The 16,537-nt window shown below is 40.6% G+C and overlaps 1 protein-coding gene across 2 annotated transcripts in view; it reads right to left on the bottom strand.

Moving 5' to 3' along the window:
- Window positions 1–15,924, bottom strand: part of mcf2l2 (MCF.2 cell line derived transforming sequence-like 2) — a 114,460-nt gene extending 98,536 nt beyond the window's left edge. The window contains exon 1 of one of the 2 annotated variants that reach the window (XM_063891725.1): window positions 15,797–15,924. In XM_063891725.1, the coding sequence (XP_063747795.1) occupies window positions 15,797–15,875 (79 nt within the window). In that variant the 5' untranslated portion in view covers window positions 15,876–15,924. Of the gene's footprint in view, window positions 1–945; window positions 1,103–15,796 lie in introns of those variants that run through there. The other variant, XM_063891726.1, reaches the window with a different exon arrangement.
- Window positions 15,925–16,537: the final 613 nt, after the last annotated feature.

Here is a 16,537-nt window from a genome sequence, read left to right as displayed (position 1 = left end):
ATTATAAATGGCCTATGTAAATCTGGGGCTCAGGAAGTCACTGAAAACAAAGCAACAAAGGAATTTGATTCAAGTTTTCTAATTTCAACACTGCTGTAGTCCATGTACTGCAAATAAATTACAAAAACACACTGAGACAAATAAATATCATTTTTGCTCCTTCAGCTTGCAGTTATCAATATCAGATATAGAACCAACAGAAACTACTCTGCTTTCTTCTTGGGGTCCTCTCAACGCTTAAGACCAGCTGCCTGGTACAGACCAGCTGTGAAAATGAGAGGAAGTACATTCTATTATTCAACTATTATACTAAAGTACAATTTTGAGCTACTTGTACTTTTATATGGTTTCATTTTTACACTACTTATTCTACTCCACTACATTTTGGAGACAGGAATTCTCCTTTTACTTCACTACGTTTTAGAACAGCGTTTGTTACTTTACAGATTCAGATTACTATCTAAAACAAAACATAAATACAAATACTGACACAAAATAGTAAGTTAATATATCCAGCCACACTATCTGAAGTAATAGCATTTAGCTCCACCTGTACCAGCTGTGATAAACCCATTAATGCATCAATCCATACATCCATATAATCCAGTAAATAAATGTGATTATAAAAATCACGCTCTTACTAGAGTATATTTTAATTCCTATATTTTTTTACTTCTTAGAATATTATTTTTAGAATGTAGTATTGCTGCATTTACTTAAATACAAAATCTCAGCACCACCAGTACAGACCATGACTCATTATCAACTTCTCCGGCTAAAACCGGTCCAATTTATTTCTAATGGATCCTATCATCATTCCGTCACGGGGGGCAAAGCCCACAAACAAACAGTACACATGTCCTGGAGTGTTCCAGATGCTGACCCTAAAACAAGTACCCACTCACACTGCAAACATGTGTATTGCGGAAAAAGTCCATCACTTACACATTACTGATCCCATGCTGCTGCTGCTCTGAAACAAATCCACACAGATGGGGGGGCAGCCGAGCCGAGTGACTCCAGTTCTACGTCCACAGCAACATAACTCACACACACACACACACACACACACACACACACACACACACACACACACACACCCACACACACTCTGTCACAGGTGACACTACAGTCCAATCTTCAGAGCTGTCGGCTCTTCTTCCTTGATGTCGCATGAGAAGCCCTCCTCCTTTCTGTGTGTGTGTGTGTGTGTGTGTGTGTGTGTGTGTGTGTGTGTGTGTGTGTGTGTGTGTGTGTGTGTGTGTGTGTGTGTGTGTGAGAGCAAGAAAATGAGGGAGAGAGGAATGTGTGTGTTTGGGTCAGAGCGGGTCTGAGCCTCTCTCCCTCCTGGCAGCCTTGTGATCGGCTGAGCGGCTCAATTCTGAGGAGCGTTTACACAAATATCCTCAACAATGCTCCCATCAGGCAGCCGAGACTTCCCATTCCCCATACATGCTTCCCTGTTTACTCCTGCCTTTCCTTCCCCCTCCTGTCTCTCCACTGTGTCCCTTCTGAGGGAAAGCTTTTTCCATTGTATAGTATACTTTTATGAGGGAGAATGAGAAGGACCTCCACATGCCATTTTTTTCTCCCTTTCCTCTTTTTCTCATCTTCATCTCCTCCACTTTTCCTACTATTTTACTCATTCTTTCCTTTGCTCCAGTCTCATATAAACAAACCTGCTTCCATGTATTCATGTGTCTCACTTGTCAGCACTGATTATGTTGTGGAAACAAATAGTAAACTAGAAGCATCTTACCAGTGCCTAAAATGCATTATACATTCATTGTAGCTCCAAACATAATCCTTAGAGAACAGAGAAGGAAGAATAGGTGAACATGTGTGTGGATGAACCCTGTATTGGTAGTGTACTAGCACTGTAGCCAGATTGTGACAGGGACAGTCAGTCTATTGTCAATTTGGACAATTCCATAAGTGTCCATCTACTATCTTCTGTTGTAGTTGAAGTTTTAAAGGAGCCCATTTATGCATGTTAGGGTTTTCACTTTTCTGTAGTGTGGTATATGGTCTTTTGTGCATGTCAATGGTTTCGCCTGAAACGCCTCGTTTGTACTTAGATAGATAGATAAGTACTTTATTGATCGCAATTTGGGAAATGTTTGCATTGCAGCAGCTCAATAAAAATGAAATAGCAATACAAATGTATAAAATATACATACAAAATGTACACAAAATATTAACACAAATATAAACAAAAATATAAATATAAACTAGGATATTGTTTATACATTGAGTGTTTGAGGAATGGAACATTAAATAGAATCTAAATGTGAAATGTACAGCGTGGATTCAAGTCAAGTAATGCAATAGAAGTAAAACATGTGGATAAGAGAGTTGTCTGCCAGCCAGATGGGAATTGTTATAGAGAGTTATTGCAGTGGGCTGGAATGTTCTCCTGTACCTGTCCTTGTGACAGCAGAGCTGGAGCAGTCTGTTGGAGAAAGAGCTCCGCTGTCTGTCCAGCTGCAGGTGGAGAGGGTGGGTGGGTGTGATGCCCCTGTGGGTTTATCTGGAGAGGGTGTGGCTGTGGGATGTCTAACTTTGATTGCAGTAACTCAGGGCACCTGGGCCCGGTGCCCTGTAGCTATTTAAAGTGTCCCTGCCACACTAACTCTCTGCTCTGCTCCTCTCTGCTCTTTCCCGCAGGCACTAGGTTTTGGTTTGGTATACTGTTACTTTAGTTGTTCTACTTTGTACATCTCAACACCCTCACACATACACGTCCATGCAACCCTCACCCTGCACTTACACTACTGATACCACTGACGTCCACACCTCATCCTTTACTTATTTGTGCACTTCTTTAATTTGACTTACTTTAATAAAAATATCTTTTGTTACCATTGACATGGTGTGTCTCTCCTTTGTTGTGGCCTTTTTGAGCCAGGTCATAACAGTGGGGTTATCCATGATAGATAACAGTCTGTTCAGTCGGCAAGGTAGGCTAAGGGGCGGGACATCTCTAAGCGGTTGACCCATAACAGCAGAGCCGGCCAGCTAACCAATCAGAGCAGACTGGGCTCTGGTTTCAGACAGAGGGTGAAAAGAGGTGCTGCAGCACAGGCTGTATGAGAAAAATAAAGAGCTTTTTGAACATTAAAGCATGGAGACATGTCCCAGTAGAGGCCCTACATACATATATGAAATGCTGTTTAGAATTGGTCGATTGAATATGGTTGGAATGTGATACATAGGGGAAAGTGTGAAATATGGAGGAATTCCCGGACACTACATTGATGTACGAATTCAGCACACAAAAATGTAGTAATACATTTCCTAAAAACATGAGTTTTTCAATGCATTTGTGTCTGTGTGTCTGATCACAGTCACAGTTGGTTTGAATGGTCAGAGTCTCAGTGAATCATGGCAGCATTTTCATCTGCAATTAATGTCAGCCAAACATCTGGAGCTACATCGTAAAGCTTCCTCTTGCTCTGGCTAACCAAACACCAAGATCTGACTGACTTTCTTTTCATTTCAAGATGTTTCCCATCATGTTATCGGAGAGGTGTTAAAACGATGATTCAGTTGTAGTCTCTCAGTCATATGGACTATTAGAAAAGTCTCATTTTAGAATCACTCATGACCCGGAAGTACTTGAGTGGCATCCATGATAAGAGCTGTGAATTCTCTTGATGATAGGAAAGGAGCTTCACTGCTTCCCTGGTTATCGCCTTTAGCTTAGGATACACACCAGACAGTCCTTTACTGAAGGACAGAAGATAATACGCCCTATTCCTTGTGGCCGCAACATTTAAATTAACGCAGCATACACTTTTAACGAAAACCACTGATCGTGACCGAGAAACGCAGATCATGTAAGTAACAAGCATTTTTATAGTTATTCTGTATCTTGCCTAAGTATTTAAACGTTATGAACGGGGTTTCTTGAGATTTTTATTCTTTTATTCAACATGTTTGAATACTGATACGCCTTGTAATGGATGTAATAGATTATTGGCCTAACAAATAATGCATATATTATATAAAGTATAATGTATTCAAATCATTTCATACAATCATGCTAATAAGAATTCAGTTTGATAGTGTTCAGGAGGGTGAGCAGCCATCTAGTTTCACTTTCCTTTCTTTTAATTTAATTTAAACTTTGAGAGCAAAACAAAAAGTTTTGTTTTACTGTTCATCTTTATATAGCCCGCATTAAACAATAGTATAAGAATGCATGGGGGATGGTTGAGACTTCATCCTACGAGGCTATGCTCACTAGGATGAAAGGCATTAAAAATACTGAGGATACTCCATGGGGGCGTTTCTGAACACACATAAAGGCCGATAGAGACCCAATTTAATTTGAATGTCTACCAATAAGAGTTCTTATTTTCCATTGCTGACCTAATTCCTATTTTGTTATTTTGTCACTTTTTCCATGCCATGTCTTTTAGTGTACAAATTTGAAAAAAAAAAGAATGCATGGGGGCGTCGTATCTAGAGGCAATTTGCCCTTGGTTACAAACATCAGTAACATCCTCTGTTGAATCATAATTACATCGCCAAGTGGAAGTATAGTCAGATGAATTCTCCTTAACATATTTCCTTAACCCCATGAAATGTTTCACTGAGGGAACTTGAAATGTGTTAACGAAAGGACGTAGGACGCGAACGCAACACATGTTTCATTCAAGAGCACTGAAGCATGAAGTTTTGCAATAGAAAAAGCTGTGTCATTCTCCATCAACAACTGTTTGTTTTGATATTCAGCTGCAGGGAGGAGGCTTCCTTACATCATGGATAACATCATCAGGCTTTGACCAGCTCACTGAGTGTCTTGTTGGATCCAGTGAAGCTCCTCAAACAGGCCAAACATTAAGAATCCCCCTCCTAAGAGGATCCACTCCATGAGCTCATCTCTGAGGAATGACTCACTGCGAGTGTCTGACGTTTCATATGCTCCCCTCATCTCTTTAATAATTGAGCAGAATGTTCCCACCAGACCCATAGCTGAGAGGAACAGCTGTTGTTTTCTGATCTCTGTTTGGACACAGTTGTTAGCAGAACAAGCTGCTTTTATGAAATCTTGAGGCAAAAAACCTACTGATTTTAGACTGACCTCAGAGCATCACTGACAACAGTGTGACTGAAATTAAAGGGCAGAATCATCTAGAACTATGGTTGTATAATTTATCCAAAAAACGTTTGTTTTTGTTTGTATTATACGTTTATCATATATACAGTGGCAATAGAGAGGAACATTTTCTTTGCACACATTAGAACTAAAGGCTCATAGGATCTACTGAAGACCTAAAAAAAAGGCCCCTAATTTCAATAAAAAAAGGGAAGTTGTAACAAATGTTACTTTTTCTTTATGAATAAATTGCATAGAGTCATGAATGATTCTTAATTGTTTAAAAAGGTGTAACAGATAATACTGTACTCATTTCTCAATGAGGTTTAACAGCTTATTTGAAGGCCATGTTTGTTACAAAAACTAACAAACCAAATGGTGGACAAGGCATGAGCAATTGGATTCTGATGCTTTTGTGTGTTGCTTTGAGTTGATAGCATTAACGGGCTAATGATGTATACTGTTGGTGTCATGGTTGTATAAAGAGAGCTGGATACAGCGTTGAAAGCAGGGTCCCATTTCATTCCTCTAAAAGTTGCTAAGTGAAGCATAAAGCCAAAATTGCCTGACTCAAGAGCAAAAATATCCTCAGATCTGGGCCATTACAGGATTCGCACTTGCGTTATTCTTAAGCCCTGCCTCCAATTTGACACATCACAACAGTATCATGTCCAATCTCGATAACTCTGAAGTTTCCTGGTAGAGAATCTTAGAACTTTAGCGACCAAAAGACTTAAGTGCCATTTAAACATTCATACAAGGTAGTTGAATTTGCTAAAAAAAAAAAAGTGTATGCTGACTTACAGACCTCTCTTTTCCAAAGTAAGTAAATGGGAAAAGAATGTTAGGCTCAAACACAACTGACGCGAAAGTTGCCCGATATGAACATTTGTTTCAATGCCCGGCTCACCTCCTGGGGGCATAATCCATGTAAGGGTGGAAGTCTAACATACATTTTGTCATTTGCCAATGTCTTCAAGGGTTGACACAAACTGTTGGAGTGGCCCATAAAATAAGTTAAGATAAGATATACTTCACTGATCCCAGATTAAGATTTTTTCATTACAGCAGCATGTAAACATACATGTCTTCTATGCAGACATCCGGTGTAGTAAAACCAGAAACATACTTCCTTAAGAAGCCTGTGTGCAGTCAGTCAGCCAATTTTATTAAACACAGTGTCATGTCCTTGTTTTGTGCTTTATTTTGAAATGTTTTCCCTCTTGTTTCATGTTAAGCTTCACTTCCTGTCTGCGTTTGCCTCCTGTGCCTGATTGCCTCATTGTGTTCACCTGTTGCCCCGGTGTTTCTCCTCCCTATTCCAGCTGTGTCTTGTCTTGTGATTACCCATGTGTATTTAGTCCCTGTTTCCCTTTTGTCTGTTGTTCGGTCGTTGTCAATTTTTCACCGGATCTTGTCCATGTTACCTGCCTGTTCCTGTCGCCCTTCATGTGTCAAGCTAAGTGTTTTTGTTGTCCTGTGTTACCCTTGCTTAGTGTTTTTGTCAACAGCTTTTGAATAAAGCTCACTTTTAGTTTGGACCCTTACCTGCCTCCCCTTGATTTACTGCACTTGGGTCCTGTTTCCCCAACCCTGACACAGGAGTCGGTCACCAGCACACTTGACCTCCATCAGCTCAGGATTGACCGGCTTAGAAATCTGTGCAGTGAGTAAATTAGGCGTGGAAGTCAAAGTTCTCTCAGTGCAACATTTCTATTGTTCAGCTGTGATGTTGTGAGTGGAGCTGCTCAGCTGGCCTCAGTCCAGCTGACAACACAAGACAAACGTTTTCCATAGGATATGGAGACCCAGCCCTCCCCACCTCCAGCAGCTCTTTAGAGACAGGAAGAGGAAGCAGAGAGAATGCAGCTCTGACGTCATAACAACAAAGGTTGGGGGGGCGGGGGGCGCTGGCGCTGGTGGGGACCTCTGGGTAATACCGCTGTTCCCAAGCCAGGCACATGAGATTTCACTAGTGTGTATGGTGAGAAAATCCTCCATTATAAACCTAATGTGTCACCCCCCATGGCTAGCACCTGCCAAGTAATGTACTGCCAGTTGCAATTGCAATGCAATACATAAAGGAGTAGTTTACCTTTTTCTGAAAAAGGTTTATTTGCTTTATTTAGCAGAGTGAGATATTAAAAATGGATGTGAATCACATCTGTAAGAGCTGGGGTCAGGAAGTGGTCTTGGCTTAAAGAGCAGCAGCGGGGGAAACCTGGATCCGTCCAGTCTGAAAATACACCAACAAATATAACTCTCTCTCTCTCTCATTAACATGTTTTAACGTGTTTGTTTGGTTATTTAGTGGAAGTATTTCTTGGTGAGATCGTCCCCAAGTCTAATTTCACAATACGACTCACAGGTTTACCATCATGTCTTTACAGAGATCAAAGCTCCTTTGACACACCTATAAAACTGAAATTGTTTGTGTTTTTATCTTACAGGAGGCCGCGATAATGCACCAACATTTGTAAAGCAAATCACAGGATATGAAAGAAAATGAAGTTTAAATCTCCAGCGCCATGATGTGACTCTATCTTCTGATTCAGCCCAGCAACCCTTTACAAGACGGGGAGCGTCCTTCTTTTCTGTCCTTGTTTCTTTCCTACCTTCCTTCTTCCCTCCTTTCCAACATTTTCTATTCCGTTCCCTTTTTTTTTCATCCTCCTTTCCTTCCTTACTACTTTCCTTCTTAAAATATGTTCTTTATCCTATTCTTTTATTCCTTCTTACCTTATATAAATCTTATCTCTATCATTCCTTCCTTTTTGTTTGTTTTCTTATTTTTTCCTTTCTACTTTCTGTCTTCTTTTACCTCTTTTTTGCTCTGTCTTGGTTCCTTCCTTCCTTTAGTTTCTATCTCCTCTCTGTCACCCCTCCATTACTCCCTTTATTCCTATTCCCTTTCTTTCCTCTCCCTTTCCCTCCTCTTCCTTATCTTCCTCCCTTCCTTCCATTACTTCCTTACACCCTTCCTTTCTCTATCCCTCCTTTCTTCTTACTTTTCTTTTTCCTTTCCTCACAATTTTTGTTCTTTTCCTTCTAAAACAATTGCTTGACTTGATGCTTTATTCAAGAGATGGGAAGTAGGATTGCCTGTCTGCCCAACTAATGTTCTAATGTCTCTCATTTTTGCTTTTAGATATGTACAACTTGTGAGCTGTAATATCTATGGCTTCCCTTGTCGGCCCTACTTTGTAGTCATAGCTAAAAAGTAGCTCGAACCACGGATATGTTATGCATGAAAGGGAGCTAGAAATATCAAGAAGAAATCATACAGTTAGCTTTTCCCTCGGTAAACTAAATTCTACTTTCTATGTGATTCAATGCTAGGTGATGTAAACACTTCTATTTGCACACCAGCTGCCCTTCCACTGTACATATCATGAGGTTCTGTGTCGACCTCAACATGTCAGCTGATCCTGTCAACAGAACGTCTGGTCAGAGAACTCCATCCAGCTGCGGCCCTGTCAACAAGCGCTTCCCACACACCTGTGAAAAATGTGTTTAGCACTCAGATCCTTTGAAGCCAACATATTGTAATGGTTCCCAGACATGGTTCGGAAACTCATTTTTCCTCCCCCATCTACTTGCCCCTCTCACTCGTTTTCATAAATATCATAAAGGTTCACCCATTCAACCCAAGGTACCTTGGCTAAATTACTTTGCAAAGTACGGAACCATTAGGGAGAATACACAAAGAAAGAAAAGTCAAAAAGTATCAAGTTGTTGATTTAAATGTTGGTCCATTATTGATGTAAAAATCCTAGTTGTAAAGCATAATTCAACCCTCCTTAATGCAAATAATGTTTTTATTTTAATACTGAGCCTTGAAACGCTCTAGACTGGAAAAGGTGTTTTAAGTCTTAATTGAATAAACTCACTGCTCCATAGTTTCTCTTTTTTTGACAGGATTTATAACTTCACTGTACATTTTAATTTAATTTAATATGCCATTATGCACACTAAATGTAAGTAATACCCCACTTTTATATTGTGTTAGCTGTAATTTAACCCCTCAGTAGTGTTTGATCTGTCAGATATTCTACATGTTTTTTTTATTCTTGGTCAACTTTTATATTTCCACTCAGTTGTATCTTCTATTTTTAGATTTCTATATTGTACAATTGTTTATTTCTACTCTTTTTATTTCTAATTATTTGCAAAACTTGCTGCTGCAAAGAAAATACTTCCCAATTTGGGATCAATAAAATATATCTTATCTTAGAATTATTTTTTCCAAAATGTTTGAAGTTTTTTTTTTCAAGGATTTATTTTTCTAAAATGTTATATTGACATTTTAAAACACTCTGTCTTAAAAAGAAAGGTGAGAAGTTTATTCTAAACACAACACAAATGAAATAAGGAGAATAAGTTGAAGAAGCTGCTCCCAGTGGTGCAGCCTTTGAGCCAAACTATAAAGCAGCTCTTGGCAGGAGTGATAAAAACCCTCAAATGAACACGAGTGTTTATTACAGAACAGATCATGGCCCAAAAAATCAGTTTAAAGAGGAAAATATTATATGAAATATTATTAGTATTCCTTCTCAGCCTTTCCATGTCACACACTCAATCTACCAGAGTCAGTCTGTATGAAGCCAGCATTATAAAAAGGATCTATACGTATGGTCTTACCATCTAATGACAGCAATGTCCCGGCCCTAACAGAGATAAAATCTTCCCACTCTCTCGGTTGTCAAAGCAACAAAACACACAGCAACATCAGACATCATCCCCCACTACAGGCTGACCTTTCTCACTGGACACCCTGAAGGTCACCCTGTAACACACCCTCCTTTGATAAAGCAGCAGTTTTGCAGGAGTTCACTACTGAGGAGGGTAGATGGTAGGTTTTTAGAGAGGTTTAAATTGAACAAGAATATGATTGTGTGCAGGCTCTTATCTGCCGCCTCAGCACTAATCATCCTGACAGCACGCATCAGTGGAAGAGGAGCAGCCATTGTAAATCAGCAGACATACAGCAGCATGTGCGGCCATGAATGATGCTTGAGGGAACAAGGTTAAATATCACACCCTGGTGCTGCTCTGATGTCATCAGCCAGTAGAGGACAGAGGGGACATTTGTACATGTGAGGATGTGCATAGGTGGTGGAGTTGATGTCATAGGAAAAACTATTTTTCTGTTATTTACTGTTCCTATGGAAATTTTACAGCAAAACCTATAAGTGTAATTCTGCACAAAGCTCACGGATATGGTGACTAGATTCATCCCATTAAAACGGAGTGTATAAATGCCGAAACACACACATTGCATTCCATATGATGTCTGCCACAGCATTGAAAAATGTGTGTTTTATGTTTAACACATGTGGAAAACCGCTGCATGTGAAAGTCATATTATTTAAAGGCAAATGTGGTTTTCATACAAATATTATGAAATGCATGATGGAGACACATGTGATTTTGCAGCATGTTTAAAACAAAAAGTTCACATATCTAATGCATAGCACACTTGTAATAAACGTTTCTATAATAATAAAGATTTGAATCCAAAACTAGAAACAAACAATCTGTAATTAAGGGGGAGGGGGGGGGAATACCTATGTGTTTTTTTTCACAGTCTCTATGCTAACCAATAGTGCCATCCTGGAACAAGGAAGCTATTATCCAACAAATGGTATGTAACCTATAATTCAACTCCAATGAACTCCATGGTGGCTCAGCACAAACACAGCAACTATAAACACCTTTCTTTAGAGCCTCACATGTCTGTAAAGTATGACGCCTAAATGTTTTTGCAGCTGCAAATATAGTTATACAACCAACAGCCAATGAAGCCACTGGAACAGCTGTCAAGTAAAACACATCTTCATATTCCTCTGACCTGAGCAACAAGCAATACAGTCACACTCTCCACCTAACCGTTTAAAAACACTTCTCTGAGGTTGCTATACAGGACCCACGTACTTATGTTTTTTTATTTGTTGACTGTCATTTCATGAAATAAGTGTGTTTTGTTTTGTCTTTTATTATTATCTTCTTTTATTTTACTTTGTTTTATTTTTATTTGCATTACATACACTATTTTGTCTTCATTTACAATGTTGTAGTTTGTTTTTAATCTGTAAAGCCCACTGATATTTTATGATATTGGGCTATACAAATAAAGTTTGATTTGATTTGATTTGATTAAGCTAACATTAACTAATCATTTGCTCAACACAGAGGTTATGGGAGCATCACATGACAGTGAGGAGGCTTCCCATGATCTATCTCCAGTGAGTTACATCATAGTAAAGCAACTTAGATCAATGATGTCCTGTCATTAAAGCCTTTTGCCTCTCCTGCTGTGACTGCTCCACGACCTTAACGATGGGCTGTGTTTCCAGGGACTAAACGTGTAATTAGAGAGAAGGCTCATTGCTTTAAAATGAATGAGGGAGGAAGATTTTTATGATCAACATCCCTTTGTACTCCGTCCTACTGGTCCAAGCTGGAGCGAGTGAGCTCCCTGCTGGAGAATGAACAACACTGACTTGTTTGGAAGGAAAGTGAAAGAGAAAGGGCTAAATACTATATGTATAGAAAATCCATGATGTTATAGTACAACGACAATGTTTTTCATAAGATAAATATTTAAAGGCAAACAAGGTCCTAAGACACTCCTGTTTATGATTCTCATCCTAGTTTTTGTCATGTATGGTAAATACATATAAACTGTACGTACACAATAGCCTTTGACTGCTTCCTGTCCGGCCATTTTCTGTCAGGTCCTCTGCACTAAACTGTAAAAAACTTCCGAAGATAGATATTATCTGATCTGACCCCAGGTGGCCCTTGATCCAAAGCCTATACGTACATATGATCATCACAATGTTCATAGAACTTTTTTCTGACCCCCTCTTAGTCTATGGCATATGGCTAACAGGTACAAACGCACTACAAAGGAAAGACCGTTTCCATTGCACCTTGCAAATATAAAAACAAAAGTGTGCCAAAACACATTCACCAACTTGATTCAAAAACCGGAGTGCTTGTTGATCAGGAATTATACAATTTGGCCAACTGTCAATGTTGGCATAGCAAGCCTGTTTCATACTTATAAGTGTTTCTTCAGTATATTAGAAATGACTAGGTTAGCTAGCTAGCTTAGAGCAGATCTTTTTATATCTGAAGGTATCATGTGATACCTTCACACAGCAGCCTCAGCCGTGACCGAGGCAAAGCAGCGGGTGTGGGAGAAGTTCGGAGAAGCCATGGAGAAGGACTTTCGGTCGGCACCAAAGTTGTTCTGGAAAACCGTCCGACACCTCAGGAGGGGGAAGCAGGGAACCATCCAAGCTGTGTACAGTAAGGATGGGACGCTGTTGACCTCAACTGATAGTGTGTTAGGGCGGTGGAAAGAACACTTTAAAAGCTCCTGAATCCGACAACTCCGCTCTCTATGTTAGAGGTGGAGTTGGAGTATGAAGGGGGATCAACTCCAATCTCACGGGGGGAAGTCACTGATGTAGTCAAACAACTCCACAGTGGCAAAGCCCCGGGGGTGGATAAGATCTGCCCAGAAATTCTGAAGGCTCTGGGTGTTGAGGGACTGTCATGGTTGACACGTCTCATCAACATTGCGTGGAAGTCGGAAACAGTACCGAAGGAGTAGCAGACCGGGGTGGCGGTTCCCCTTTTTAAAAATGGGGATCAGAGGGTGTGTGCCAATTACAGAGGCATCACATTACTCAGCCTCCCCGGGAAAGTTTACTCTAAGGTGCTGGAAAGGAGGGTCCGACCGATTGTTGAACCTCAGATTGTAGAGGAACAATGCGGATTTCGTCCTGGTCACGGAACGACGGAACAGCTTTTTACTCTCGCAAGGATCCTGGAGGGGGCCTGGGAGTACGCTCATCCGGTCTACATGTGCTTTGTGGATTTGGAGAAGGCGTATGACCGGGTTCCCAGGGGGATACTATGGGAGGTGCTACTCAGGGCCATCCAATATCTGTACTCCCAAAGCAAGAGCTGTGTCCTAGTTCTCGGTAGCATGTCAAACCGATTTCTGGTGAGGGTTGGCCTCCGCCAGGGCTGCGCTTTGTCACCAATCCTGTTGGTCTCCGCAGGGTGGCTGGCATCTCCCTTAGGGATAAGGTGAGAAGTTCAGTCATCCGGGAGGGACTCGGAGTAGAACCACTGCTCCTTTGCGTTGAAAGGAGCCAGTTGAGGTGGTTCGGGCACCTAGTGAGGATGCCACCTGAGCACCTCCCTAGGTTCCAGGCACGTCCAGCTGGGAAGAGACCGAGGGGTAGACCTAGGACCAGGTGGAGGGATTATATCTCTTCGCTGGCCTGGGAGCGCTTTGGAATCCCCCAGTCAGAGCTGGCTGATGTGGCCAGGGAAAGAGAAGTTTGGGGCTCTCTGCTGGAGCTGTTACCTCCGCGATCCTGACGGATAAGCGGGAGAAGATGGATGGATGGATGGATGGATGGATGGATGGATGGATGGATGGATGGATGGATTGATGGATGGATGGATGGATGGATGGATGGATGGATGGATGGTATCATGGGATAAGACAATAAAACATACATTTTATTTATGTTTAATACCTGTACAAACTCCAGCGGTGCAGCCAAACATTGTTTGAACCCACAACAGCTTTTAAGATGATTCAAAGTTTCAAAAGATACCAAATGTGTCATGGCTGCAGTTTGTGGAAATATTTCTAGAATTAAGTTGTGATGTAACATTACTATGGTGCATTCTTAAAAGACATAGGTTTTACCTACATTTATTTCATTACTTCACAGACCTGGATTAATGATGGTAAATATAACCAACCCTTAAATCAGACTTTAGTTCACCTGCAGTAAATCCAGCAGCTACCCTGCAGTATAGCCATTCAAACTAGCTGCACCTTTACCAGCTCTGAGAACACTTTAATGATCAATAATTATAAAACATATCAGAGATATTATTCTGAAATGGACCAATCAAACAATCACTACTTTTACTGTCGCTACTTTAAGTACATTTTGATGAGAGTACTTTCTACTTTCACTGGAGGAACATTTAGAATACTTTCTACTTTCACTGGAGGAACATTTAGAATGCTTTTACTGTGATAGAGTATTCCTACACTCTGGTACTTCTACTTTTACTCAAGTACAAGATCTGAGTACTTCTTCCATCTCTGATTAGAGTTCTGAGCTTTAAATCATGTCACCTATTATCATCAGTACTGTATCTGTTTGACATATTATATTTTTATATATATATATATATTTTTTTTAATTTTAAGCTTTTCTCCAAAAGAACAGCTCAAAAACAAGAAAAATAAACAACTTAATTGAGTTTGTGGTGAGATTGTTTTGTCAGCTGTCATATTCAAGGTCAAAAAGTATCTCAGCTCTAACCCAACATAGATGAAAAGCCCCAAAAAGTCTTCAAAAAAAGAAAGGAGAGATATCAACATCTACAACTCATGATGAATGTGTTGTTGTGCATTGGATTTTAAGTTATGTGTTATCGATGTAAATCTAATTCTTCTAATGGCTGGGCATTCAGAATATGAATATCACAAGTATTATCTGAGTGAGAAATACACAAATCCACAGCAAGAAAAGATATACTCAACACCAATGATGCAAACACCGACGGCACCATCCCACATTAACCTGGCACTTGATACACCGATTACGGGCCCGTTCCTCTGCAGAAGCTAGCACAGTTTCCATAGTTACTCTCTGCAGCCCTCCTCCATCCCCCCTGCCCCTCACTCCCATAGCTATGTGATGCAGGAAGTGCAGTGTTGGAGGGTGCTGTGCGACAGTTTCCAGCGTGGCACAATAACCTACTTCCCCGACAAGCCGGGGAAGGGAAATGACCCGGATGCTGAATATTAAAGGAGGAGAATGAAAAAATACAGAAGGAGGAGAGGAAAGGGAGACATTAGGGAAGTAAAAAAAAAAAAAAAAGGATAGAAGGGATGGATGTGAGGAATGGTGGAGAGGGAAAGGACAGGAAGGACACTGGAAAATGAGCAATGAAGAGAAAGGACTAGGAAAAGGAAAAGAGATGTGATATAAAGAGAAAAAGGTGATATATAGAATAGAAAGTGCTTGAAAGGATTATAAATCTTTCATTTATTGACCTTGTGAGTCTTGTGGAAAAAAACGCTTTAACAGGATTGGCCAATCAAAAGCATACATGTTTCCAAACTATAACCTAGCCAAAATAAATTTACATTTTCTTGTAAATCATTGAAAATGAAGCACACAAATCAGTAGATATTCACTCTGGCACATGCAGAGCTCATTAACAGTTCATGAGAAATAGAGAATAACCACACACACTGAAATGAAACCAACAGATGTATCTTTGAATATGATGATAACCGTAGAAAAAAGCCAACATTGCTCAGGCTAAATGACTATCCTGATGACACACTTTCTCTTCTGCCCATGTGCAGAGCATCTCCCTCTGGCCCCCCTATCCTCAGCAGTCCTGATGAGAGGATGGAGATCCCCTGCCTTGCTTTCATCTGCTCTATTTCTTCTCACATTTTCAAGGATTCCATAACACCACACCACCTTATAACGCATCTTCCACCATACAAGCGGACTCCATTGGGTGATTCCCCCAGCAGAGGAAAAAAGATCATCTAATTCAAACCATCAAATGAGAAATATCAAGAGGAAGATGAGGAAAAAAGGAATAAGCGATGTGAGGACTCACCGACATGAGTGATGACACACTGCACCCTCTGCAGCAGCTCCTGGACCGACATCTCGTCTTCTTTCAGCCAGCTCAGCATCTCAGGGTGTGGGTCGCATCCACCCTCCTCCCCTTCTCCCTCTCTCTCTCTCTCTCTCTCTCTCTCTCTCTCTCTCTCTCTCTCTCTCTCTGTCTCTCTCTCTCGCGGCTCTCCTCTCCGCTGCCACGCCTCCGTTTGTCACCCTTCCTTTCCCGACAATCCCCACCCCTCCTTCTGCTCACTAAAATTGTTCTCCTCTTTTCTCTCTGATGCCCCTTGTGTCTTCTTTGAGCTTTAGGATGTTGATCTTCTTCTCTCCTTCATCAACAAAGCCTAAGGGGGACACATATGATGCTACTCCTAGCCAGTCAGCACAAAAACGAATTTGGGGGTATTAAACAATCAATTTGGCAGCCAAGCAAAGGTAAAATAACCAGCCAGTCAGGCAATAAAGAAGGAAGTATAGCTCAGATAGCCAGTGAATGGATATTAAAAGCAATCAGCCAGTGTTTACTGAATGATCAAGTTCATTTGTCAGCCAGTCAATCACACAATAAATTCTATAGGGAGGCAGTCACTCAGTAAACAAAAGAGATGAATTGTGTCTCAGCCAGAAAACATAATTTCGTTAAAACTAGCCAGGAAATCATTATAGTAAACAGCCAATTTTTAAGTTAAGTGAAACAGGAGGACACAGTCCCTGCGTAATTAGGTTAAAAAAG

Source organism: Eleginops maclovinus, chromosome 9 (assembly GCF_036324505.1).
Source record: "Eleginops maclovinus isolate JMC-PN-2008 ecotype Puerto Natales chromosome 9, JC_Emac_rtc_rv5, whole genome shotgun sequence".
Taxonomy (NCBI): Eukaryota; Metazoa; Chordata; class Actinopteri; order Perciformes; family Eleginopidae; genus Eleginops; species Eleginops maclovinus.
The sequence above is the reverse complement of the archived record's forward strand: the minus strand, read 5'-3'. Positions and strand labels throughout refer to the sequence as shown.